General features: G+C 41.5%; 1 protein-coding gene across 6 annotated transcripts; it reads right to left on the bottom strand.

Moving 5' to 3' along the window:
* Positions 1-849: 849 nt before the first annotated feature.
* Positions 850-25401, bottom strand: letm1 (leucine zipper-EF-hand containing transmembrane protein 1). Of its 6 annotated transcripts, none has more exons than XM_041953778.1 (16): positions 25083-25401; positions 19831-19888; positions 18749-19241; positions 14585-14728; positions 13801-13938; positions 13193-13396; positions 12936-13055; positions 12266-12397; positions 11947-12105; positions 11635-11733; positions 11121-11153; positions 10022-10156; positions 9631-9824; positions 8621-8653; positions 7857-8013; positions 850-6447 (listed from the first exon to the last, which is right to left on the bottom strand). In XM_041953778.1, exons 1-16 carry the CDS (start codon positions 25159-25161, stop codon positions 6295-6297), a joined length of 2331 nt encoding a protein of 776 aa, XP_041809712.1. In that variant the 5' UTR covers positions 25162-25401; the 3' UTR covers positions 850-6294. The 6 variants fall into 6 exon arrangements, with proteins under 6 accessions (XP_041809712.1, XP_041809713.1, XP_041809714.1 ...); XM_041953779.1 differs by having other exon boundaries at positions 7857-7995; XM_041953780.1 differs by lacking the exon at positions 8621-8653.
* Between the last annotated feature and the right edge of the window lie 1900 nt (positions 25402-27301).

The following is a 27301-nucleotide window of genomic DNA, read 5'->3' as shown; positions in this document are numbered from 1 at the left end:
AAAATCATGGCAATAGTCGCGCAGTCTGCACTGGGCTTTACATGGTTATGTTAGTGGAAAACAGTCTGCGGTAGAAAAATTGGGTTGAAACCAAAAGTCAATCATGTGTCTTTCCTGGTCGACTGCAAACATCCTGGAGATCAAGAGCGAGATGCAAACTACTGTTTAGGAAAATCTGTTTCTAAACTTTCACAAGCGCTGACGTTTAAAAAAAACATCGGCTGTATCACAACTCAGCACCTGAAGGCATCATGAAATATGACAAGGTTGTTGAGATCAGAGGTCAAACAGACATATCAGAGGTCAGGGGGGTTGCCTTCTACTTGGCCAATGAGAAATGTGTTTATGAAATCTTAGTGCAGCCTTAAAGGTTGTATTTCAGATATTCAATGAGTGTAAAGGACCTATGAATCTGGAAACCTTTCATCTTTCACAGCAGAATGTGGAATCTTTTCCTTTCAGCCTCGATCAGATCAGATCTGTGCAGGAAGACGTTAAAGCTCCTGGTTACAGGGTCGTCGCCAGCGCGTCAAGGGTTAAAAACCAGACCCGTCATGTCTTTTATGCGTTTGTGTATCCTGCTGAAGTCTGTTAGAAAAACCACTTACACACAGACGTTAAAAGTGTCGCAGGAAAAATGAGCCCGGTCGCGTTCCAGCGGCAGAGGACGGAGGCTCTGTGGGGAGCGGCGGCGAGTGTGGCGAGGCGGGTAAGAGCTCAGGAATGACGGTTTGGGATGAGAAATAATAAGAGAATGGCTGCGTGGAAGGATTCAGAGGTGACACACGCGACCTGGAATGGAGGTGAGTGACACGTGATGAGCGTGAAAAGAAGAAACATGAAAGGAAATCCAGGATCGTCCATCATTTATTCAACACTTCATTGGTTCATTTTGCAAATGACGTTTCTTTTACATGAACACTTGATCTGATGCTTTTCATACATGAGAAGTTAAACTAAACTACAATCCAGTTCCAGTCATTAATTTAAAAAAAAACTTTGGAAAATTTGAGTAAATAAATAAATAAATACACATGATTACCTCAAAGAAAAACTCCAGTGGTCTATGTTTTAGACGCAATGACTAATATTCTTTTCATTCCAGATATAATTGCAAAGCCGTCAGAGATTAAACTGCAACGTGTCGCCTCCTCTTTCAAACTCATGTCTGCCTCTGTTTTCTTTTAAAAACCTCAAAAGATCAACACTGGATTCACTTTTCTTTCCTGAAAACTTTGTTTGGGCTTCGACATCGTGTAAACTGACTGACTGGCTGCACAACGCGAGGCTTCCGATGACGTTTGATGGGCGTCAAATCGCATCTTTCCGTTTCCAGCGGAGTGAAACTCTGAGTCTGAGGGTCTGAGGTGAAATAAGACAGAGCCGGAGTTTCAGTCAGAAAACTTTCAGTCTGAACGACACGCTTCCTGTGTAAAAACATGGTGGCTGCACTATTATTTAAAATTCAGCTAAATTCAGTTTTGAAACCTGAACCTGGTCTGAGCTGCTCCTTTAGGTCTGCATCTGTAGAAGCAAACGCTGCTGTCAGTCTCTTTACGTCCACCTCAGGAGAAAACTCATATATATTCTCAGACATCCTACAAAATAGCATTCTGGTTTGGTAATAAAAGGGCTGGTGCAAAATACTCAAAGGAAAAAGAGGTTTATCTGTCTTCAAAAAGTCCGTACAATAATCAACTACAGGTGCATCAGCTCCCAAACAATCATCGAGAAGAGAAGCAGAATCCAAGCATTGCTTTTTAATTACAGCAGCCTTTTTTCTCTAAATCACATATATTACAATATAATTTCAACACATTAAACTCTTGTTCCACCTCAAAAACGGGAGATCAAACGAAATTCAAAAAGTTACACGATGCATAAATGACTTATTGCTTTGAATATTTGTTCTTCTCGTGCTCGCCTCCTCCAACGGGAATCTTTTAGGACGGTTTGTATCGCGGGTCGCAACACGCCAGCTTCGAGCTCCCTGCTGGTCCTGAAGCTGCTCAGACCGCATCACAGTGAACACTCACGCCCTGAGTCCAAACACTAACACACACCTGCTGTAAGGAAAAAAACGAACAGTGCATTTACACAGTGGCAAAACTCCACAGAGACCAGCCAAAGAGCTACGACAGGAGCTAAAACCGGCCGAAATATCAAAGCCCCCGACAGAAGAAAGCCTCTTGGCTCGGCTGCTGGACTCGACCTGATTTAAGCTCGCTGTCTTGATGCTTCTGCTGCCTCTCCACCTCCCTTAGGTACAAGACGGCAGCTTCGACAACACAGTGCAACACTGCTGCCAGCGGTGAGCTCTGCCTCCTCGCGCTGCAGCCAAAGACGAGGACGCGCAGCCGTAAACTGCCATTCACGCCTGCACAGCTTCCGCACACCAGAAGTCTGTGGAAATACGAGCAAACTTTCTGCACAGCCTCCTTTTTGTAAAATCTAATTATTTTTTCCGGGATTTCTTGAATGCATCTGACGGTTTGACGGGTTTTCATAAATCATAATCACATCCTGGTAGCATGAGGGAAATATGACTGTCATGTCTCATCACTGACTGTGTGGCTGAAATGTATTCCTCACTATGAATATAGCAGCGCATGAAATGACGAGCAAGAAGTGCAGAGACTGTGAGAGACAACAAATATTCTGATCATTCCTCATTTATAAAGACAAGATGACAAACGTCCTCTGGGTGCAGAAGAATTTCCTGTTTTTCTCTGTTTGTATGTTGAATATCTTTGAATTCTTGACTTTGTCACACTTTGAGGACATCTTGAGCATAAGAACTGAAGCCATTTGTCAATTAATTGATTATTTGATCGACATAATATTAATTAATGACAACTAATGATAAATTGCTGTAGCCTTTCATCAAGAAAAAATGCCAAACATTCTCGAGGTTTTGCAGCTTTTCTCTGTTTTAAGTACTTTCCGCCCAAAAACCAATACTTTAACGACGCCGGTTTGGGCGCAGGGAGGTTGTGATGGGAATTTTCTTCCATTTTAATGAAACTATTAACAGATAAATGTGAAAAACATTCACTGACAATGAATGCAGACCTAATCAGCGCTTAAACAACAGCAGTTGTTCATATTTTCACCTGTTGGTTCACCAGGTGTTCAGATCAAAAACTGTCTGGTTCAGGTACCCATGAGACAATGAAATCCAAAAAGTCTGGCTGCGACTTCTTTTCGTTAAGGTGAAGGCAAACCCCTTTTTGGCATTCATGCTTGAAAAAAAACACTTTAAATTAATGATTAATTGCCAATTAATTTTCGTCCAACTGAATCATCAACTAATCGCTTCGGCTCCACCGGACTGAGCTCAGTGTGTTTGCAGTGTTTGGGTGTTTTATTAAGCTTCAAAGTGGTTCAAATTGAAGTTTTTACTCTTAACTCTGGAAAAATTTACCATCAGCACATAATCTACCAGAAATGAGAGACTGCACATATCTGATTGGCTAACGCAGCACCTTGTCAGATCATGTTGCATTGCTTTACAGCAAAACTTGAGCCTGGGTCGCCTTTTTAGCGAGACCACCCTGGATCTTATCCCCCGAGGCCTCTACGTCCTTTAAATTTAACTCCGCTCATTTCAAACCCGTCTGGACCGACACCAGAACCTCAAGCATCGATCTCGACGTGCCGTCCTGGTATTTGTCACCGCCACACATCTCCCCTCCCTGACCTCTGGGCCCCTCCGTGCCTAGAAGCAGTGGCAGCGCTGCTAATGCGCACACAGCGCTCCCCCGACACAAACACCACTCTCTCCCGCCAAGTGTAATCGAGAAGCTGTCACAGCGCTCCTCGGACGTGTTTACACTGACTGGCTGATTTACGCAGCAGAGAGCGTGCCACATCCCGCCGGATCGTCTCTAAGCTAAACAAAACCCTCCGGCGGAGCTGGCTGTGGCCCATGTATGGGGCGAGTGTTTACCCTGCACCCATCAGCCTGACTGCTCCCAGGCAAAGCAGAGCCCCCCGCCCTGTCAGCCAGCCCCGGGCCTGAGCCGGGACGGTGCCTGATGGAAGACGGACGACCTCTTAATCATCCGCGCGCCTGACAGCGGATTCCCGGAACGGATTAAATGGAGCGGCGTCCACTCGGCGTTATCTCGAGAGCCGCTTCGTCTTCCGCGTTCACACCTGAGCTCTTCGCTGCTCAAATCAACTCAGCAGCGAAAGTGGATCAGCCTTTTATTGTGAGTTCACACTGCAAGAAACATGACTAACAACTCGGCAGAAGTCTGATCATTTCCTGTGCCGGTGTGCCGACGCGAAGACTCTTATTTCATTGATTACAGAAGTTAATGTCTTAAAAACCAAAGCCTGCAGTTTGAATCCACTGCTGCCGTCAGTGAAGATGGAAAATAATGAATTTTTATTTTTTCCACATATCACTAACTTTAATTATCAGATTATTCTAACAGCTTTAATGAACGGTGAAAACGGTTCTTGCTCTGAGCAACACTGGTTGAATTTAGTGCTGAGAATATTCAATCAATCGATCGATGGGCTGATTGACAGAAAAACACATTTTATAATCTATCACTTATACAAGTCATTTAGCAACGTCAGCTGGTTCCAACTTCTAAAATATGAGAATGTGCTGATTTTCTCTATTTGTATATTAAACCTGCAGATACTGGGCGCTGGAACAAATCATCTGAAGCGCCACCTCGGCCTCTTTCCTCTGCTTTCTTGACACTATATATTAAAAAAATTAAACAAAACAAATCAAATCTAGTCAAAGACAATCATTAGGTGCAGCCATAGTTGGAATATGTTTTCAGAAAACATAAAAACAATCAATGGCCCAGCTGCTTGCAGTGTGAACGCCGTTGAAAACGAGCAGCGGCTTGAATATTGTGTGAAATCGTCACTTCGACCTTGTTTATAAGCCACTTTTTCTCGTGGCTACTGTGCAAACAAAACGATCTACAGCTGAATTCATCCGGACTAAATGACATCAGGTAAATCCTCAGTGAGGAGAATATCGGAGCGCCACCGTCTTCTTCAAACACCCAACAATAAATGTACAACGGTACACGATGCATAACATCTGTGTGAGGAGAAGGCCACGTTATCAGACTACTCATGTGCACAAAATAAACTACTTAACATTCACACAAAGCCACGATCACCCTGCGACCAGACGCCTGCTGTCGCTCGCCACGGCAGCAGCCAACCGGCCGCCGTTCGCCGTGAGGCGTTCCAGCGTCGCTGCTCATAAACATCAGTCAGTCTTAACTGGTTTGTTGGTTGATATTAGGAATAATCTGAATTATCTATATTTAATTAGTTATTTAAATGTGCCACAGTGCAACTTTGGCATTTCACAGAGATCTACTGAACACAACAGGAATAGATATGAAGAGCTGATAAAAGATTATGATGTAGTAAGTACAAAATAAACAGAAAATACAGTACAACACGTATTAATACGGATGTAAATGCTGCTAAGTTCAGTCGCTTGCTCTTTGGACAAACGTCCAGCACATCTACAGCGCGAATCCAACATTTACTGCTGTTTTGGTGGGAATGATTAACATAAAGCTGTTATTTGTTTTATTGTTAGAATGAATATATAGATTTAATCTTGCACACATAACCTGATGTTTTGTTAATTAGTTTCTACGTTTTGTGTAAATATATATTTGGTTGCAGCCACCATTCAAACCTCCTGTAACCAGCAATAAGCTCCCCTGTCAAGTACAAATCAGGGAAAGTGACTTCACAAAGTGGGGGTATGATGATAAAAGAAAAGAAATGATGGTGATGACGATGATTTTTACTGTGCAAGTCCAGAAATGATGTCTCATTTCTCTGAGATGACGACATGAATGAAATGAAAGGCAAGACGGTTCACCTCAAACTTTCAACAATAAATAGATTTTCCAAACTTAATTTCTGATCAGTTTTCTCCCCTCACAACTCTGACGTTGGGAGAACTATGGTTCCATGTCGCTGTGTTCCCTCTATCAATAAGTTATTGAGTAAAATTACACAAAACCAAGTATCAACATATAATACATGATCAGTCCAGAAGAGTTTAACATGATGGCAATTTAAGTTTCGTTGTGATTTTGTGCGTTTTAAAGGCAATATGCCTTTTTTTCCCCATTTTTTTAACTATTTGTTAAGAGCTGAATTGGTAGTGAGATGACATTCTGAGAAGGCAGCTGTTACCTGGTGACCCCCCCTCAATCTGTGGGCGGGTACCAGACACAGACTTCTCAGAAGTCGGCGTTTACAAGTGCGCTGTGTCTTTGTGGAAATGAGTTAGCTGTTGAGTGTGGCTGCCTTTTCCTTCTCGGCCTTGTCTTTGGCCTTTTCCTTCTCCATCAGCTTCTCCTCCTTCTGCAGCATCACCATGATGTCAGCCACCTGGGAGGTGGAGATGTCGACGTCCTCCTTGTCGATCAGTTCCACCACCTGAAATGACGCCAGATGAAACAAATTCATTGAAGCCCCTAAAAACTTGATTTCAGATCTAGATGACATTGACAATTTGTGGCTAATTAAGCAACAATCAAAGTTAAGTTTGGAAAAAATCGAAAAATTCAGCTGTTCTGCTTCATCAGGACTGTGTGGGTGTGTTTTCATCAAATCTGACTCCACTACTGTTGTAGCAAACCCACTTTGTGTTTTGTGCTTGCTGTTTCTCGTTTTGTCCACCAGAGGGCAGCTTGCACTGTTTATAAGTTCATTTGGGAGAAACAAATAGTATTTTGACATGATTCCTTTATAAATATATTTCATGATTAGAGTTTTGCTAAAAAAATGTAATTTCATCTATATGTATGTGTATATTTTGCTCATTTAAGAGCTAAAGGGGTTCATCTTAAAGGATAACTTTCGTTTTTACAACCTGGATCTTATTTGTAGCATTAAATACGCCCATTTACTCCTCCAGACAACTTTGGTGGCATTTGGAGTCGTTTTGAAGAAATTAGCCCCAGAGGAGCGGCGCGTATATCCGTATAATGCGAGTACTCGGGGCATCCATGCGCAGCCTCTATATAACGCATAATCTGCGGCGAAACTCGTTCATATTCCAATATTTTGTTATGATATGCTGGTGCTATTCCCCTCTGAGCCCGTGGTGGCATGTTATCAACATCCGGCGCCTCTAGGCAACTACCGCTGACGTGGATGATGTAATTTCCGAACGCCGCGCGCTGCGAGCAGCCAGCCACAACACGGCTGACTCTGCGGCGGTCAGCTACGAATACGCAACAACGAACCATAGCTGTGCCAAAGTACAGCTAAACTAGCCGACCGCCGGCTCAGAGGGGAATAGCACCAGCATATTAGTAGTAGTAGAAGTAGTAGTAAAGTAGTAGTAAATGGGCGTAGTTAATGCTACAAATAAGGTCCAGGTTGTAAAAAACGAAAGTTATCCTTGAAGAGTGCAAGATTTTATTTTGAAGGCGCTATGTCATACTTCCGGTTTAATAGTGTGTCGCCGGGAAAATTCAGCCATGAACACGAAATGAACAACTTGACGGTGAAATGATAAAGTTGGCTGTAAGGTAAACAAAGGTAAACGCAGGTGAAGCAGCAAAACAGAAACGGTGACGGAAACAAAGTGTATTTTAGCAACCCCCCCGAAGAGGCACAGGGTTGGTGTGTGCTTGTAATTATATTTTTGACAATGTGTCTGTGCAGGAAATTTATGCTAGCTTGTTGCTCATGTGTTTAGCGATCTTACGATATGTTGCTGAGTATTCAGTTACGCTTGCACTGTGATTGTTTACCAGTTATTATATTCTGGTGATTTGAAAGACTGCTAAATGAAACAAGCAACATACAGAAATATTCCTCATTTTCCGTCAACGTACTTTGATGACGTCGTCGATGTCGATCTTCCCGTCCTTGTTGTCGTCGAGAGCCTCCGCGATCCTCTGCAGCTTGTGCTCTGGAATGTTCTGGATCTGCCGCATGACGCCGATGAGCTCGTCGATGCTGATGAGGTTCTCCCTGAAGGTGTAGAACAGACTGCATACAGGAAAAGGTGTGTAACGAGATGTCGTGGAAATGTGGCGGAGAGGTCTGAGGTCAGCATGCCGCATTCTAGGTTCCCAGATCACACCAATCAACATGATTTTTAATCTTAATTTCTATTCACGGCAGGTCAAATGTCAGTCAAAACTTGACTCACAGTTAATTTATGCTGAAGTTGCTTCTTAAAAGTAACAGCTGGTTTAAAGTGATTCGTTCTTTAAGCTCATGAAGATAGTTTAAAGATGCTCTGGGCAGCTTTAAACATTGGCAACTCAGAAAAAGCAGCAAAAAGAATCAATTCAGTCATTTGATTTGATCACATCTAATATTTGTTAAACCTCAGGAAAGATCAAACAGTTTAGACTGTCCTAAATCTACCAGATCAAGCAGTTTGAATTAGATCTTTGTATTCACTCTGATCGCATTCATTCGGGAACATGAACCGTTTATGAAAATGGGTCCACAGCAACCGGTGAAGGGAGCAGAAACGAAGCTGGTGATCCTTTACGGCACAATTTCAGCAGCTGACGCTTTGACAACCACGATGCAGTGTTAGCGTTTGGCAAGCAAGCAAATGGCGGTTTACCACAGTTCAGCTTACCTTGTGGCATCACTATGTTTAGTAAAGAATAATCTGTAAAATTTTGAATAAATTAGGATTTGGTTTTACAACTGTGAACTAAAATCCTGATTCCAAAGAAGCTGGGACTCTGTGTAAAACATAAATGACATCAGATGCAATAATTTCCAAACAAACTGTGTTCACTGACATCAGTTTTCTGAAGTCTTCCTGAGTCCAGGTATTAACCTCCCTCATCCAATCATGTGTTCACAAAGTGGTGACCCTCGCTCCATCCTGCTGTTTTCAGTTGAGTTTATGTCAAAAAGGATCAACCAGTCATCACATTCGGTTTTATGTCTGTCTTATACGGAGTCCCACCTTTTCTGGAATTAGAGTTGTTTTTCTGGGAAACCTTCTGTTTCTTGTCTTATGTCCACCACCATTTTACAGTGAAAGTAACGATGATGAAGATGACAATGATGGTAAAGATGAAGAGTAACAAAAAAATCCAGCAAGCATAAAAACTGATCACAGCTAATAAAACAAGATATCTTAAAATCTGAAATGACTCATCAGTTGGCTGTTATAGATCATGAGAGTCGACGAAAATGATGATGGTCTAAAGCCGTGAGAGACAGCACAGCTTTTTTCTTCAAGAAGTAGCTCAACATTTTGGTGCTACGCTATTATGACTCAATCACACACACACACACACACACACACAGTCCTGCTGCTACAAATACTCACTACAGCACCAAATGTGGATTAATCCGCCGCAGAAAATAGTCCCCAACAAATGCACTATTTCTTCCTGTTTGAGTAACGTTTGATAAAAACTACAGCGAGCAGCTCTACATACATCTGTGACCTGTTTTCCGAGCCGGAGACAGACTTACACATTGTTCATTTGGTCTTTTCAAGGAAGGAGATGTTGACGATATATAAAAAAAAGAATATTTCAGCCCTGTACTTCAAAAATGGATGTACAGCAGCAACTTCACTCACTATTCTGAACCACCACAGACAGTAAAATAACATCCATCTCTTACCCGACAGGTGGGCTGGTTCCGCTGTCCATCTGTCCGTCCAGGATGACCTTGTCCTTCTCCAGCTCCAGGATGATCTTGTCGATGCGACCGATCATACGGTTCACTCTCTTAGACAGACGCTGGCTCGCCTTTGACTCCTCCAGCGCCTTTTCTTGGCCGGTCTTCGAGAGCTCCTTCTTGATCTCTTCCAGATCCTGGAAAACACACGTGAACTCACAACTGAAACACGGCCACAGAGCACAAAGCAATCATCTGCATTTAAACGTAACCCAGGCCACAAACGCACACATTCTCTATTTTCACACAAAACACTGTTAAAACCTCTAAAACTCTTGATTTGAAAGGCAATAAATCTTCACTCTTATAATGATTACAAGCCTAAGACGGGCACCTCGTTGTACTCCTGGACGTCGTCCTTCAGTTCCTCGAGCTCTTCTTTCTCCAGAGTCAACAGCCTCTTCTGCTCCTTCAGCTTCGAGCAAGCGTCACTCAACAGGTCAATCTCCTCTTTGGTGATCTCCTCGCCCTGCGGCACAAACACATGATGTCAATTTGGATAAAAACCTTTCTCACAATCTCGTATGTCACATGTTTTTTTGAAGCAGAGTGCATGAAAACCGCTTTAAACGCTGCTTTTTAGATACCGAATGATAAACACGGCAGCTTAGCCTCCAAAATGGATGTACGTCACCGCACGCTCCAGCTACTTAAAGAAGTAGGCCGCAAAGTGCATTCACTTAACGAGCACCACATGTGCGTTTAATATAAACCCACATAAGAGACCGACCCAAGCACACAAAATGGGTGGAAGAGGGAAGCTCTGGAGGACACTGGGAGACTCCCCGCTATTCCCACACGGTGGAGAGAACGCTGTGGAACTACACAGGCTGTTAGGGGGGGAAAGGTTGGTCTGGAAAGATCCACAAGGAAAAGGAAAAGAGGAGGAGAAGTCCGTAGAGATGTGGGCCAAACAGAATTTGCAAATCATATTTAGCATTTCTTTAACCAACTCGGAGCACTAGATAAGTGGTACCTTTTATTATGAGGAGACCATGGCTGCCATGGTTTGTCCACACTACAATTTGTTTTATTCTAAAAAACAGATGCTTATATTTTAGGCTTAAATCATTGAAAAAATACAATTATAGTCCAAAAAATATAATAATTCTTGTCTGTGATTTGTCTGCACTCACTTTAATGTAATTCACTTTGTCTGTTTTACATCCCTCAGTTCGATTTCCTCTGCAGGCTGATACCATTCACTGCATCGCAACCATTAAACTTTGCATTTAGGGGTTATTTTCTTCTCATTCTACTGGACCTGAGATCAAATGTCAGTCTGAAACAGTTGAAACAAATGCCAGAATTGTATGCAAGCACTGTTTAACCCTCATCTGGGTCTGCTGGGAGAAAGACCAGGTACTGTGCACACAGGGGTGAACTGGTGTGGACATGAGGGTTGTTTGGGAGGAGACATCATTAAACCTAACCTGGAAGCACAGGAATCTCTGCCACTGTCCAAACTGTGTGGTACAAGAAGACGCAGAAGTGAACCGATGAAAAGGAGGCAACACGTAAATGACACGGAAATTACAGTCCGGATAATAATCAGTAAATAAATGCATAATATCATACATGAATGTTCAGAGCTGGTCAAACATTAGTAGTGCAATTAAGGAAAGAGCCACAATAAATGTAAGTTTTGTGTCTGTTAAAAAGATTATTTTGTATAAAATAACTTTTTAACACCATGAACAATACATAAACATTAATATGTCCAGGACTGATTTGGAAAACAACATTAATCAAAATAATTCATGATACTAACTGCAGATGTTTTATTAATATTTTGTTATAATGCTGGCGCATGAAAATGAATTTAGAGTTCTTGTGTTTTAAGATTTCTGGTAAAACTTAAATGTCTAATTTGAAAATAAAGGTCCAAGTAACGAGCCTTTAACAAAAACCTCCTGATCTCACGGACCGTATGTTCAGAGACATTACCTTGATTCCCTCTATGACGGGCGCTGCATCCCTCAGAGTCTCCGAATGAGCAGCCATGTCGGCTTTAGCCGGCTCTGCTTCGAGCTCCAGCTCGACCTCCTGCGGAGGAGGGTGACGGGGCAAAGCACACAGAGAACAACGGGGCTAAGTTAGGTCACAAAGTGGAAGAATCACCTGTAGGATAACATACTGTAGATCTGCACCTCATGAGCTGGCATAGAAACACATGTACAGGGCTGGGTATCGAACCAAAACACCAGTCATTGCTTTGTTTTTTATTAATCTTTCATCCGACAGTTCCTGAGTTGTTACCCTTGCAGCCTTCTCTGCAGCATCCGCCAGCCTCTCCATCTCCCTGTCCTTGTTGTCCTGGCGTATGGCTGCCTCCTCCTGGAGCATGGTCTCCAGCTTGGTCTTATTGTCCACTTTGGAGAGCTCCATCTCTGCCACCATCAGCTGGGCCTCCTTCGTCTGGAGAGGAGAGGGTAGGATGGAGCTTTTATCGACCACTTTTATAAAGTATTATACAGATAAACTTCCTCCATGTTTTATCAACGACATATTATCATTTCACCAAAGCAAACAGGACTACACTGAAGTCACACATCCCAGTTCAGGCCGCTTAACGTACCACCATCTCGGGCAGCGTTTGCAGGGTCGTCTTCAGCTGGTCGGCGGGGGAAAGGGTGTCGGGGAGGTACATGGCTCGAGACAGCAGCAGCAGGGACGTGGGGATCTGCTGGTTCAGATGCAGCTCCAACCACTACAAGAGCCCGATACAAGATGACAGAGGTGATTACAAATATGTGATCTAACATCAACAACAGTGAGACTGTTTCAAATGTTCTCAAACTTCCATAACTTCATCATTTGAGTCTACATATCCTGTGTGAATAGAAGACGGATCAGAGAATGGAAACATATTTCCGTTTTCAGGTGTTTTTCAAAACAAGACAACGTAATTTTCTGCGTTTTTTGACAGTGGATCAGTTTGAAATAGTGAATGGAGAAATGGAGCAAGAAGGAGGAGCCACAGTTCACAGTTGCTCATACAGTGATTAAAATATTGCCTGACCTTTTAGACCACATTTGCTGTTACTAACAATAACTACAGGTGTCACCAAATCAACCAGGACTGAAATCTGAGAGGTACAACAAAAAAAAAATGACAATCAATTATCATCTTAAGGCAGTAAGATTGTAACATTTAAGTTCTGTAACGATGGAAAAAATAGATGCATGTGTCAAAGAGCTAAATCCTGAAAACATCCTCCATCTCTGTTCCTGCTTGCTGTTGTCACCTGGCTGAGTTGCTCCCTCAGTCGTTCTTCTGTGACTCCGAGAGATCTCATCCCTCTGACGCGACAGGCTGCCTGCACCTCGTTCACGTTCAGAGTCTCCACCCCTTCCTCTGCAATCAGCTGGACAAACAGAGTTCACACAGAGCGCCTGATGATCAGTTAACAGTCAAATCACAAGGTGCTGTACCTATTACCTCTGACCATCGTCTGACTGTATTTCAGTTTTGATGATGATAATGGAACGCAGAGGTTCATACCTTGTCATCTGCACGGATGGCCCTCAGCTTCATGATGAGCTGGAAACGGAGGAAGTTGTTGGTCCCGATGGACTGCAGCTCCAGGAGACGGCAGAGAGCCACCAGCTGAGGTCGGGTCAGGTTGTCCAGAGTCAGGTCATCCTCGAACAGTTTGGAGAATTTCAAGATCTGCTCATTACTGGGACGTTCCCCGGAGTCCCGGATCTGCCAAGATGAATAAGTTAGGACTTATGAATCAGTGTGGATGAGGGAGGTCTGGTAAAAATCTGACGGCCAGACTTACATGCAAAAAATGTTTGCAATAAAATACTTAATTGAAAGCCCTTGTTTCGTTCTATTTGCCCACATTTTGTGTTCTGGACAGGAAATATTGAAAGAAAAATTAATCAATGAAGTGATCTTTACGTATAACTGTGTAAATAAATTTATTGGAATGAATTGAAGTGTCATATTTTACATCTACAACCTATTTTTTGTTTTTTTACTATTTTTACCTTCACCAACAGCACTAAGTAGAGACACTTCATTGTTTCCACCACCAGAGGGCAGTAGTGAGCCTGTTTTCCCTCATTTCATGATGGCCTGTCTCAGTGAATGCTGACACCAACCTTCTGGAAGAAGGTGGAGAACTCCTCCGTCACATTGCCCTGGGCAGCCTTGTTCCGCAGAGCGATCTCCTCGATGGTGTCCTGCAAGAACTTGGCCATCTCCAGTTTGACTCTCAACTCCGCTTTCAACCTCTCCTCCTAAAAACAGCATTACAAGTTCAATGTGGTGTAAAAGTCCCCATTATTCATGATGGTGAAAGTTCATGTCATGGATGAGAATTCAGATTTTATTCCATTATTAAAATCTGAATGGATTCTCACTGATGCTGCAACATGGGTGAGTACAGTGTGGATTTTGCAGACGCTGATTATTTAGAAACGACAATCTGCAGAATAATTAGACAAACTCTTACAATATATTGATGCTGAGCTCAGTGCTGCAACGAATAACAGATTAATCGATGGACAGAAATCTCTCAATGAATCAATTTAGTCACTTTTTTAAAAACTAAAATGCCAAACCTTTTCAGGTTCCAGCTTCTCGAATGTGAGGATTAGATACTTTTCTTTGTTATATGACAGTAAACTGAATATTTTTGGGTTTCTGGACTAAATAAAACAAGAGATGAGAATCAGCTGACCAAGAAAACAATGTGCAGATTAATCAATGACTGAAATACTTGTTAGCTGCAGCCTTAGCTGAGCTACTGTATTTCAAACCACACTGGTGATACACTGTAGACCTAAAAATGGTTGACAATTTTTATCACAACTACAGCAGCAAGCAAATTAATTCACATAATTGATTTTATGCATCTGGTCTGAATCGGGCATCTTTGATTACCTTCTTTGACTGTGTCTCGAAGGTGGACGGCAGCATGTTGGGGAAGAGCTTCAGAGCTACAGGAAGCAGGAACTCCATGAAGGGGACGATGATGAACACCAGGAAGGGAAGAAGTCTGAAGACGTCGGCACATGTTCGGAGGAACTTGGGGGAAAAGAGGAAAAACTGGAATTAGATTTGACTGTGGAGATTATTCTAAATGCCCGTGTTGTGGCAAAATTTGTTGACCAAGTGTCTGCCTGAGTTTGAAGCAGACGTTTGAGCCTGAAGTTTTAGCGTTCCTCCAGCAGAGAGCAGCAGTGAGACGAAAAACCAACAGGGAACCATGTGAAAATGTTTACATCATCTTCCTTTGTCCCTTGGTACAATCAGCTGCTCAATCCCTCTTATAACAGTTTCAACAGTCAGCACTTCTACCCCTGGGCCTTTACATCCCCAGCGCAACAGAAACCTCCTAATTCACTGGTGCGTCCTTTGCATGGAGCTGTGGACCAAAGTGAACATTCTGCCTCACAAGGCTCAGAAACTGCCCACTTGAGCCAACAGGAAGCACATTTGTTCAGCACCAACCTGAACAATCCTCAGAGTATAGAAGCACCAGGCCAACACTGGTCGTTTTCATTGTACAGCTGTCCAACTGTGGCTTACTGACCGTCCCGGTACACAATCCCAACCGGCCATCTACAGAACTGGCCCCGAGGGGTGATGGCCAAAACACGACTCCTTCTTTCTACGCCCTTTCCACCTGCATGTCAGTGGAAAAGTAGGGTGAAGGAATTAGGCCAGCCTGAGTGAAAGGGCCTTTGTCCACAGCCCCATTGACATGTATATCATCTCCCAGAGTTCTACATCAAAGGAGGGAGGAGGGGGTGACAGATTAAAATAGGCCTCCGTTTTAAGGCTTCTTCTGAATATTGGAAGCGAATATGAAAGGAGGAGATTAAGGAGGCAAAAGCCGTCCAGGTTAGATGAATGGGGTGTAGATGGGCTCGGGACATGCGCTCCGAGGGAGTCAGCTGCATTTGAAAAGGTGCAGATGGGTTGCTGGTGCGGGTTAATGGGGAGGGTGACTGTGGTCATCGTCAGCACTGACCAGCAGCCATCAGCACTTTAAGGCTCTATTTCCACTGCTCCTTTAGCACAAAGCATGGTAAATGAATGAACGTTTATACTGTAGGCTCGGCACTAACTGAATTATATTGTTTATTGTTTCGCTTTCGCTGGAGTCGTGTCAAGATGTGATGATATTTCACAAAATTCTGTTGTCTAAACGAATGATTACAAGCAAATTGTAGTAAAAAACTAACAACATGAGTTTTGTTGAGAGTTTTGTCTGATGTAATTCATTGCAGTCACACTGGCATAAATGAATGTTTGATTATTTTATGTAATTTTGCCAACAGTTGCCAAATTGTGATATATACCTGTACCCAAAAAAAAGATATTGGCCTCAACTATACTGACCCCCACTATCTGACTAGACGTAAAAGAAAAAAAACATGAAATCTGTGAGTCAATCTCCCATTAACTTTTCTATTGCAATATAAATGGTTACCTATTACGTTTTTTCATCTTCTACTTAAGTGGATTTTTATTATGATCTTCTGAAAAGTCGAAGGAGAAGGTGTATGGAAACTGTACCTCAAGAGTCACTGAAAAGGCGCCAAGCACATTTCAGCTCCTCGCCGTACTGTTGCACCATCCCCCTGGGAGCAATCAGAGGTCCCATTGTCATCACGTGTCAGCCTGACTTGTGAAACTACATTGTAAACGTGCCTGTGCAAAGACGTCTCTCAGTATGGACACCTGTACGTTCCTGCACTGAACTTAAAAAAAACTGTAATAAATTTGAGCAGGTATTTCATTCGCATGTTGCATGCTTGAATGTAGTAGAAGATGTAAAGATAGATGGAGGAAGTTCTTTACCACTGCTTGATTTGGTCTCTTCTTCTCAAAAAGTCTGCACTCTTGTGGCTCTACTTTAATTTAAAGAAATAAACATGTGGAGCTAATTTGTCTAAAACACCCTTGACAGTGCCACACACTGTATACTTGCGTTGAATATACACTGTTGTAGAAGTGCTGACTGTTGCGTTGTATATTACTACTGTTTGCTATTTTGATATTTTATTATGTATAGTTTGTTCTTTATAGTCCTATTTCACAAATTTTCACTTATTTCACTGTGTGTAATGCTTACAGTCATGGTACACTTTATTTTCTACACACTGCCATTTGCTGTTTATACTCTTTTTTTGTACAATACTTTTTATTACTGCTGTTTGCTATTTTTGCTATTTTATTATTATGAATATAATTTTTACTGCTTGCTATTTTATTATGTATAGTTTGTTCTTTATATTCCTACTTAAAAAAAAATGTCACCTATTTCACTGTAATGCTGCTGCTGCACTGAAATTTCCCAGCTTGGGATAAATAAAGTATATCTATCTATCTATCTATCTATCTATCTATCTATCTATCTATCTCTATATATATATATAAATATAAATATAAATATAAATATAAATAAATAAATAAATAAATAAATAAATAGTGTGATGATTATAGTAGGATCTACTCAGCAGCCTCACTTTAAATGCTTTATGATGTGGACTTGTTTCAAGAATTGTTTCTGTCAGCCCTTCTGGCAGATAAACAAGCATCATTTAAAGGGTAGGGTCTTTGTTTTACCTCACTTTATTTAGTTCAATAACAAAAGCAGTTTTGAATCTGTAGCCTGTATCCCAGCCAAAGCACAAGGAAAGATTCCCAGACGAGGGCAGCAGGGGGGGCGGTCAACCACGACAGCAACTCACACTTTAAGAGGAGCATTCACAACTTGCCAATTACTGCCACTAAGTCCGCACCGTCCTGTACTACTGAGAGATGTGCTAACCGTAAGTATGTGTGACCTGACTGCTCGCCTTGCCTGAAATGACACCTGTGTACCAGCACCTGCATCAGACGACTGCGGCGGGCGCTGGGCCTCGGTCCAGACAGCCTCTCTGAGCATCAGACAGCAGGCAGATTCAGAGTAATCAAGTACTTCGCTTTTTGCAAATGAGGTCAAATGTTCTGGACTATAAATTAAAAAACAGCAGTTTTTATTCTGCATGTGGTTTGAATTAGTGATATTTAACTTGGTTACTCACATACGAGTGAATATTAACCATTACATCACCAATTAAAATCCAATAACAATATACAATTACACCCAAGTTATAACCCTTGTAGTGTAATAACCATATAACCCAGGAAAACTTTCCTTTAAGAGGCATTTTACTATCTCTGACATTTTATTGCATTTTAACAAGATACTTCATCACAAACAGTTTCAGTGACATCAGTTGCTGCAAACTCTAGGAAAGGTAAATAAAGCCCAGTGTAGAAACTGGCTGAAGCTAAAGTCAAATGAGGATTTTTATTCTTTTTTTAATCAAAGAGGCAACACATAAAGCTTCTTCCTAAAGAGCTTTAATCGAGCAGCACAGTCTGCTGAGCGCTGGTGAGTAAACACTCAGCGTGCAGCCAATGTCTTTAATTGATCCCATTAGGTTTGGATTAAACATTACAGAACAAGATGTCTGTGCTGTCAGATGTAAACCGAGCTCAGTCATCTCTGATATGTAAACTCGTGCTGGTGACCTGCTCTGTAAACTCTGAGCTTTCTTCCACTGGAAACTCTGCCTTTATCTACAACTTCTTCTGTTCAAATATACGTTTCTGTAATTGAACAAACCTTTGAATAGTTACAAACGGCAAAATACATATACCTGTCAGACATGGTCAAAATTTACCAGTTAGCTACGGTTGCTACACCTGTTAAGCCTGCCATTCCTGCACAGCACAAATTGCTTTTTAAATGGCAACCATGACAAAACTACTACCCGAAATCTGCATTCATTTTTATAAAAATGATCCTTGGTGTCAGACAGAGGTAGACAACAAACAGGCTTCTCACATGACGACTGTTTCAGGCAGATTTTAGCAGCTTTGAGTGTCAGGCCCTGAAGAAAACTGAAAACCCCAGCTGTCACTGTTGTTGTAATGTTATGTGCATGCATGTGCATTACAAGCAAACCATGAGCCTTTTTACTTTTAACACCAGAGAAAACCTTTCCAAACTACAGGTACGTATATTTCCCGCCCTGCAGACCTCACCTGTCTCCTCTCGCGGCGGGACAGGGGATGTCCGTTCAGCACCCTCCACAGCATCCGGCCAGCAATGGTGGTATCAATCCACAGCAGCTTGAAGCCGTGGTAGTAGTGCTTGATTTCATCGACGACCCGCTGTCGGAGCGTCCGTCTCACGGGTTCTGCATCCAGCGTGGGGCTGTACACCGGCCCTCCTTCCTCCAGCTTCTTCTTCTTGTCCTTTAACGAACGCAGTGACTTCTCCACCTTGGAGTCGTCCCATCTCCTCCTCGAGGTGTGTATCCACCTGACGCCGCGGATGTCCTGTGGTCGCGCTATCGTCCACTGGGCCCCCGTCGTGACTGCAGGGTACAGTGAAGGGGAGGCCCCTAACACAAAAGCACAGTAAGGCCGCTGTGAGTCCACGCTCTGGCAGGGGCCCACGTAGCCATCTGACAAGGGGAGGGAAGGACCGGATGAAGGGAGCTGGGACAAGCTGCCGAGTCGGAGCCCATCAAGTCTGAGGAGACAACAGGATGAAGAGCTTCAGAATACAAAGTTCAGCCTGAGTCTTAGATAAAGTAGAAAGTATTGCTTTAAAAGTAAAAACTGACACCTCTCTGACATTTTTCAATAAAGCACTGAGATTTAAAATGAGTGTGCACAAATACAATGCAAATGTTTTTAAATGGATTTAGGTATGGTTTCATTGAGTGAAATCTTGTAAGGCTTTCACTGGGATGGAAAACAAAAAAGGAAAGACCTTTCAGAAAATGTGGGCGTGTGAATTGAGGTTTCATCCAATAAAACACAGAGCTTTTAGAGACGTGATCTTAATGCTTCGATAAATAAAGGTGTAGCAGGTGTTTCGTCAGCATGCAACAATGGCTAAGCATAAGATCCCAGTTTAAATTTTCAAAAGACCAAGAATAAGACATCCTTATCCAAAAAAATTACATATAAATTACATTTAAGACTTAAAAGACCTCTGGCACTGAATTTTAAGTTTCTGTAAAACTAAAGTTTTCATATTTCATACAGTAAGTAATTTTCAGATGCTTCCAGGAACTGCAGACATGATGTAAAACCAGCACATTTAATTGTCTTACTTCTGACTGGAGAGTCTGAGCGCTGTGCAGTTGAAACATGCACCATCTTGTAGTTTCCCTGAAAGGAAGAAAAAAAAAAGCGGCTGTATTCTGAGAATGAGCTATTAGACAGAGACGGACAAAAACACACACAAACACACACACACACACAGAGTGCTCAGGGATTTCATGAACTGCTGCTGTTGAGCAAATCAAACTTCTGCAGCTATCTGGTACTGGTACATTATATCTGAATTCACTGACCCAGCTACGACACCACACAGTGCCTTCCACTGGTTATGCAATCACATGATATAACATAGCATGGTGTCTTTCACAATGCTCCATGTTTAACAAAGTCTCCTGCAGTCTTGGACAGGCCTTTTCACAGTTTTTCTTTTTACTAATGCAACACTTTAATCACAACGCAACATGCAAATGTCAGGCACAAGGCTTGATCAAGACGGCCTGAATTCAGTTACCCAACATGTAATTTATATTGAATTATTTTCACATATTAGCTTTCAGATTTTTGAAAATATTTTGTAGTGTATGTTATCTATAATATTATCTATAACTGTCTTGGAGGCCAGGATATTCACACCATCAGTGAGGCCCACAGAGGGGCCTCCAAAGCCCCGGGGGCCACCATCGGTGTGACCTGCATGCGGAGCGGGGAGGAGTGGTGAGACGCTTCCAGCCAATCACCTCAGAGCACATGGCCAAACCACGCCTTTGCCCAGGCTCTCACATGGCCGGCTGGAGTGAGTCCAGCAGGGCCTGGCTGAACATGACAGGCTGTGGCTGGCAGCCAGGAGGACAGAGAGTTTACTGGAACAGTGTCACCTTTGTGGCTGAACAGCCGGCAACTGTAGCACAGAAAGAAAACCCTGGAACTACAGTAGATTACCTAAACCTGCACCATTCACCTGGGCTGTACAAGCACCTACACTCTGCCACACCTCTGTGGTTTTATCCCCTGGGAGTTTCTACAGTTTTGGTTTCACAGTCGTGCCTTTAGATAGATTTATGTTTAAGGAGCTATTATTTGTGACACCACAATCACAAGGTATTAAGTGCATTTGGTCACTTTTGGTGTGTAAGCGTATTTCTTAATCATAAATCTCTATGGAGATACTTTGGAAATATAAAAAAATCAGCTTTCTCTCAATTATTTATGCAAAAACTACACAGGTAAGCTGTGGTCTTTGTATGAAGTTTCTATCTCGTGTTGCTTTTCCACAAAGACTCCCATTAAAATTACATAATGTTTTGCACAATGTCATGGTGGCATTAATACTAAACCTTGACAGAATTTTCAAGTCAAGTCAGTTTTATTTATTTATGCCCAAATCATAAATTTGCCCCTCGGGGCTTTACAATCTGTCCAGCATAACATGTGTCAGATAGGGAAAAACTTCCAAAAAAAAGAAAAAACAGAACATTTAACAGAAAAAAGGAGAAACCTCAGGAGAGGAATTTATTATTATGTTGCTCTAGCAATGTGGTCATTGCTTGCTGTGTAGCCACAAAAACTATACTAAACTAAATCAAAGTTATTCCGGTAAACATAAAGTTTTTGTTGACTAAACACAGTAATATAAAACCAAGTATGTTTACAAAAGCTCAGAATAAACTTCTTAGGGATATAGCAGCCTTAAACATGAATCGAATGCAATGTTGCCACCATGTTTTTCTCATCCAGATCAATGTTGATTTAAAAAATTGGGTTTGGTGACTGACAAATGTTGTCATTATAGCTCTCTGTGGAGCTGAGGAGTTTACTTCTATGTTTTTTGTGAATTTTGGAAAGGTTGCACACAGGAACACCTAATTAACAATTAGCTTTAGTTAAAGCAAGAAGTCGTGTCTTGGATTTTAAAGCACGTCTTAAGCTCTGAGCTGAACTTCTGTGAAAATCTAATTCTGCACAAGAACAATGCAGAGCTTCAGCAGAAACATCTAAATCTATGTTGACTTCTTAAACATGACTGTTGCATTGGTAAAGTAATCTATCCCCTTTGGATCTGGTCTTGGCTCAAACTGAACTCGGTCTGGTCTTGGAAGGTCATGACTGGGACATGCCCTGCCCTTCCTGCAACAGCTAACTCGTGTGTGACCCGCAGACTGCAGCTGTTTGACTGGTAAGTGCTAAAACGGCACTCTAATAACACTTCCTCATTCCCTGTGTGAGCAGCATATCAGTAAACAGACCTGGAGCCCGTTATTTGAAATAGTGAGATTGCATAAAGACACACGTTGCATTTAATACCAGCTATTTCAACACGGATATGGCCGTCTTGCACAAAAACAATACAAATGTGCTGTTCAAGTTATTACCTGAACATCTATTGCATCTGATAAAAATCTGATCTGTGGTTTTATCCAAAGTGTGAGCTCACATGTTTAAGTCTGAGTGAAAAAAGTAGCAGCAAAAGAACAGGACAGCTGGTAAGGCGACATAATTGGTTTATCTACTGGACAACTCCCATCACAGATGTTTCTTTGCATTAGACCCAGAGCACCGGCAGAACACCAAACAACACAATCTTGTGCTCTCAACCCAGGTCCATGCTAGATGTTTACTTTGCTTCATCTACACTCTCTATATATTTGCTAACTACACAGTGGACACTTGACAACAAAGTGTAGCTTGGAAACAAAAGTGACATGGACGTGCTTATAGGACAGAATGATGGTAAGCTTACGTCCAGACTGCAATTTGTTCCAAAATGCCTGGCTTTCAGAGTATGAGGCTTTAGTGGCTCTCAAATTTCAGTCATCTCAGGTCCCAGAACCCATAAAATATGACGTTTCTGTCCCTGGGTCACATCCATTGGACAACACTCTCAGTCATGTGACTGAAACTCACACTTTCAGGGGATCTCAGTGTGTCAACTGAGTTTAACTGACTGTGACTCTACGCTGGATAAATCACAAAAAATGAGTAAATGCTCTAAATAAATAAATGCACTGCTCCACATGTTGCTTCAGGTACCCTGTCACAAACCAGTGAGAGTGCATTTAAACCAATGCACGTGCATCATCCCGTTATCACAGCTGGAACTATATTGTTTCTCCTGTAGTTTATCGACACTGCTTTAGATAACACTACAATCTTTACTACTTCTGACCTTAGAGCCTTTATTTGATGACAGCTACAGATCAGCTTTGCAAAGACAGCATGCTGGTCAATTTTGAGCTGCCACAGCAGAACCTAAACCCCAATGGCCAGCTCAGGACTTTCTTTATTATCCTTATGTAGTCATAGTTGCTTGGTAGATTGCTTGTTGTTAACTGTGGGATATTCATAAGCAGGATTCGATCTTCTAATTTAAAATATATCTCAATCAGAATAAGAGGTGATGTCCACACACCACACTACAGGCATTTAATCGCACTCATGTCAGCATAGACATGAAAACAAAAAGGGAAATTTAGCGCCGTCTGTCTCAGGTGGAGATAAAAGAGGCACTGACCTTTCTACATGGAAGCAGAGCAATTTGTCTGATAATCTGGGCCTAAAGCCAAGAACACAGTCTCAGTCCATCCAGGGCAGACAGACAAAATTCCCTTCATGATCTGTTCATCTATTTATAAGCACAGCTTTAATGCACCCACCAAAACTACAGACAGAAATGTTTTCTTCTGTTGAATTGCTCACTGAGAGCTGTGATATACAACAGTGAACATGCATGATTGCTAATATATTTGTCTTTGGAGTTATATATATATAATGATATAATAATGTGACTACATAATCCTCTATAGCATTATATGATGTTTGATATTACAAGATTACTTTATTTTGTGATGATGTGAATATTCTGAAAACCTAATTGGAAAGCTATTATTGTGGATAAAATGACCATACAGGAGTTAATTTGTTTTTGCTAATCCAGTGTATTAAATGGCTGATGAATGAAGGCCCTCCATCGATGCAAAAAACACATAAAAGTGAAATATTGCACAGTCTTGCTCATTGTTTCCCCACAATGATTGTATACACCCTGATATTAAAGGGAAAGTTAACGCGGTATAAACAGTGTGGCAAAATACCAAATTCATTTCACACTAACTGACAATGCAAAAGATTTGACAGTAATTATTTTGATATTGATCGATTCAACATGAAATATTTGCTGGTTACAGTTTCACAAATAGAACAAGCTGTTTTTTCCCTATAGATCATATGATAAAATTTATATTTTGTGTTTTTTTGGCTCTTGATCAGCCAAAATATGCATATTTACAACAAACAATGGGTTCTAATAACTGGATAAGAATTCAAAGGTAGCACAACTTTAATGTGAAAACAGATAGTAGCCAAATCTGGTGCAAAGCATTTATTCTCTTTGTATGAATTAATGTTTTTTTCATACCTAGTCCTAGACACATAAATATGAAAAAACTAAAAAACTAACCTTTGACATTTTAAAGCATGAATGATATTTTGGTTAATTCAAAAGGTGAGACATATAGTGTATATTAAATAAAAGTGAAAGTCAAATGTTAGTAGCAGTTTGTTCGGTAAAGCACAAAATTCCCACGGTGGGTTTGCGACATCACACTTCCTGTGGTTTCTCAACCTTGTCTTAACAACAATGAACAGGCGACCAAAACTGTAATAAGTGGTGGCAACACAAGGCGTTCGGGTTAACTGGACGAAATCAGCACCCCATACAACCAAAACAGAGCCGAAATAGTTAAATCCTTAGGTTTTATTTTCTCACATCTTGCTTAAATAAGGCAATCTCCTGCTGAATAAAGAGAAACTAATTTGCCTGCTATTACAGCGAGCATCCTCTCACACTGCAGTGGAAGAAGAGGGCGCTCAAAAGCCAGAACAGGCGCCAGGTTGTCCTCAGATAACCTGATTCCTTAATCGTGTTTTGCTCCTCACTGAATTCTCATCAGACAGGTGCGGCGCCTCGACTCGTCACATCTCGCGAGGTCGTAACACTAAACCTTAACGTGACATGCAATACACCCTTGATGCAAAGTAATACCTGATCTGTAGATGAAAACAATGAATGCTAGACGGTTTTAAGTGTGATGCTTGTGTGTTACCTGCTGGCACCCTGTCACCTTGAGTCACCCACCATCCTCCTGAAAACCCAAGCAGGGCCAATCGAGAACCACCTGCCTCTGTGAAGACTCTGCTACATGCTAATACAACTTAACTGTTAGCTTCATCTTATCTTTATCTACATTGACATAATAAACAGAGCGAACTGAGACAGACAGTAAAAAAACTAACATAGAAACCTTACCTTTCCTGAATTCGTTCTTTAAAGACCTGGACGTTTTCATGAAAGGTGCCCGAGACCTCGTAAACAGGATTAACGCCATGCGGAGGCTTTCTGTTTGAACTCGCTGCCTTTACAGTTACAGTAAGTAGCAAGCTAGCTAGCCGGTTAGCTAGCGACTGTTTGTTCAAGACGTCGAAACGAAAGGACCGCTATCGTGGTACATAGAAATACCAAAAGCCTTGTATGCTTTTAACAAGCTACGACGCATATATAACTGCTTATCGGAAAATGTAGCTCCATGTCATGCCCTTCCCTTCTACGCGGATGACAGCTAGCCGGGCCAGGCTCCCAAGTGACGTCAATCTGGTGTTGTGTGTTGTTAAGCACCTTGTGATGTGTGAGCAGGAGAGACTTCCGGTATGTTTGCAAAATAAAATCCCGTGTTTCCGAGTTGGCGTTTTTAGTTGCAAGGTGGTTGTTTCTTTTCATCTTCAAAAAGTTCAAGTAATTTAAATTTAGAAACTGATTATTGTGAAAGAGAAGTACAGTATGGATTTATGTTGATACCTAAAGCAAATGTAGTTATAGTTGACCGCACACATAAAACAACATTCTAGACTCTAGACACTACCTGAATATATATCACCTGTACATACAAAAAGTTAGGATGCTGTGTAAATTGTTAAATTGAAATAGAATGCAATCATTTACAAACAAACTGTTCTATAAAGTGTTCCTGAGCCCATGTAGTAATCTCTTTTATCCACTCCTGTGTTCACAAAGTGTTGAACCTCGCTCCAATCTCGCTTGTGAACGACTGAGCCTTTGCAGGATGCTCCTTTCATACCCAATCATGATACTATCACCTGAAACCAATCAACCTGTTTACCTGTGGAATGATGGAACGGGTGTTTTCGGAGCGTTCCACATCTTTCTCAGTCTTTTGTTGCTCCTGTCCCAACATGTTTGAAACGTGTTGCTGCTTCAAATTCAGAATAAGCAGATATTTACAAAAATCCATGAAGCTGATGAGATCAAAAATTAAACATATTGACCTTGTGCTGTTTCATTTCAGTACATGTCAGAAAGCATTAGCAAGTTATCATATTCTCTTTTATTTATGTTTTACTTAGTGTCCTAACTTGGAATCAGGGTTGTATTTATTTATCTATTCATTTGATGTTCATTTTTTCAGGGACATGTGTACAATGCAATGCTACACACCACAATATTTATAGCCAAAGATAGATTGAATTCCCCTTCCTTTAATGGGCCTTAAAATACACAAGACTCAGTGAGAAATAAAGCACACAAAACTCAAAGTACAATACTTTAACACAAGAAGTATTTTGGAGGCAATTTCATTTTGTTTACTTTACTTTTGTTTTGTAATTTATGTCTTGTCAAGCATGTTCACTGGTTCACTGATGCTGTGAAAGACTGAGATATATATATATATATATATATATATATATATATATATATATATATATACATACTGTACTATACTGTATATAGTCTACTTTTATTTTATTTTTTCGAATGTTGTCTACCTCTGCTGCTATTTTTCTTCTCACTGCTTTCACATGCTGCTCGAATGCCCAAATTTCTCGGGCTGGGGATAAATAAAGTTTTATCTTATCTTATCTTAGTTTGAAAACAGTAATTTGATTGTCTAAGTTCTATCTATTGCTGCTTTGGCCTGTTTCTCCATTGATTTGTGTTTCCCCTTTTTAACCTGATCTCAGAGAGTTCCCTCCTGCTTTGTTGAACCTCAACCCTTCATTAGCCCTAATCTCAACTGCTGTCTGCAAAGGCCGATCATACCAAAACCCTTAAACCCACACAGGACATCACTATGAAAAGCAGACTGCAGGACCAGACCTGCTCATATGACTGCATGTCAACGATTAAACCAAAGTATTGACTGAAGATACCAACATTGTTATTCATACTGCCTTGTGTAGATTACTATCTTTAAAGATTCCCATTTTCACATAGTCATTATTTAATAGCTGTTGTTAATTGCCACAATACTCAATAAAGGATGGTGGCTTTTATTTTGAAAGGCAAACGTTTGCCGGAAGATAGTTGTATTATCTCAGTATCGCGCCCCTTGGCGTCCTCTGTTGGTACTGCAAGATCACGAATCGACTGTACAGTATCGATGTGGAGCAAGAAGGCTCTGGGGCCTGTGCTCTGCCATAATAAGGATGCTGCTATAAGAAGAGCCACAATCT

This window comes from Chelmon rostratus, chromosome 15 (genome assembly GCF_017976325.1).
Source record: "Chelmon rostratus isolate fCheRos1 chromosome 15, fCheRos1.pri, whole genome shotgun sequence".
NCBI lineage: Eukaryota > Metazoa > Chordata > Actinopteri > Chaetodontiformes > Chaetodontidae > Chelmon > Chelmon rostratus.
This window is presented reverse-complemented; position numbering and strand designations above follow the sequence as displayed.

Coding starts and splice junctions, on each gene's coding strand:
- letm1 (XM_041953778.1), bottom strand. CDS start 25,161: ATGGCGTTAATCCTGTTTACGAGGTCTCGGGCACCTTTCATGAAAACG. Junction 10,157..11,120: donor AGAGATTCCTGTGCTTCCAG/GTTAGGTTTAAT, acceptor TTTGTGCCGCAG/GGCGAGGAGATCACCAAAGA. Junction 8,654..9,630: donor GGAACCAGCCCACCTGTCGG/GTAAGAGATGGA, acceptor AAAATTTTACAG/ATTATTCTTTACTAAACATA.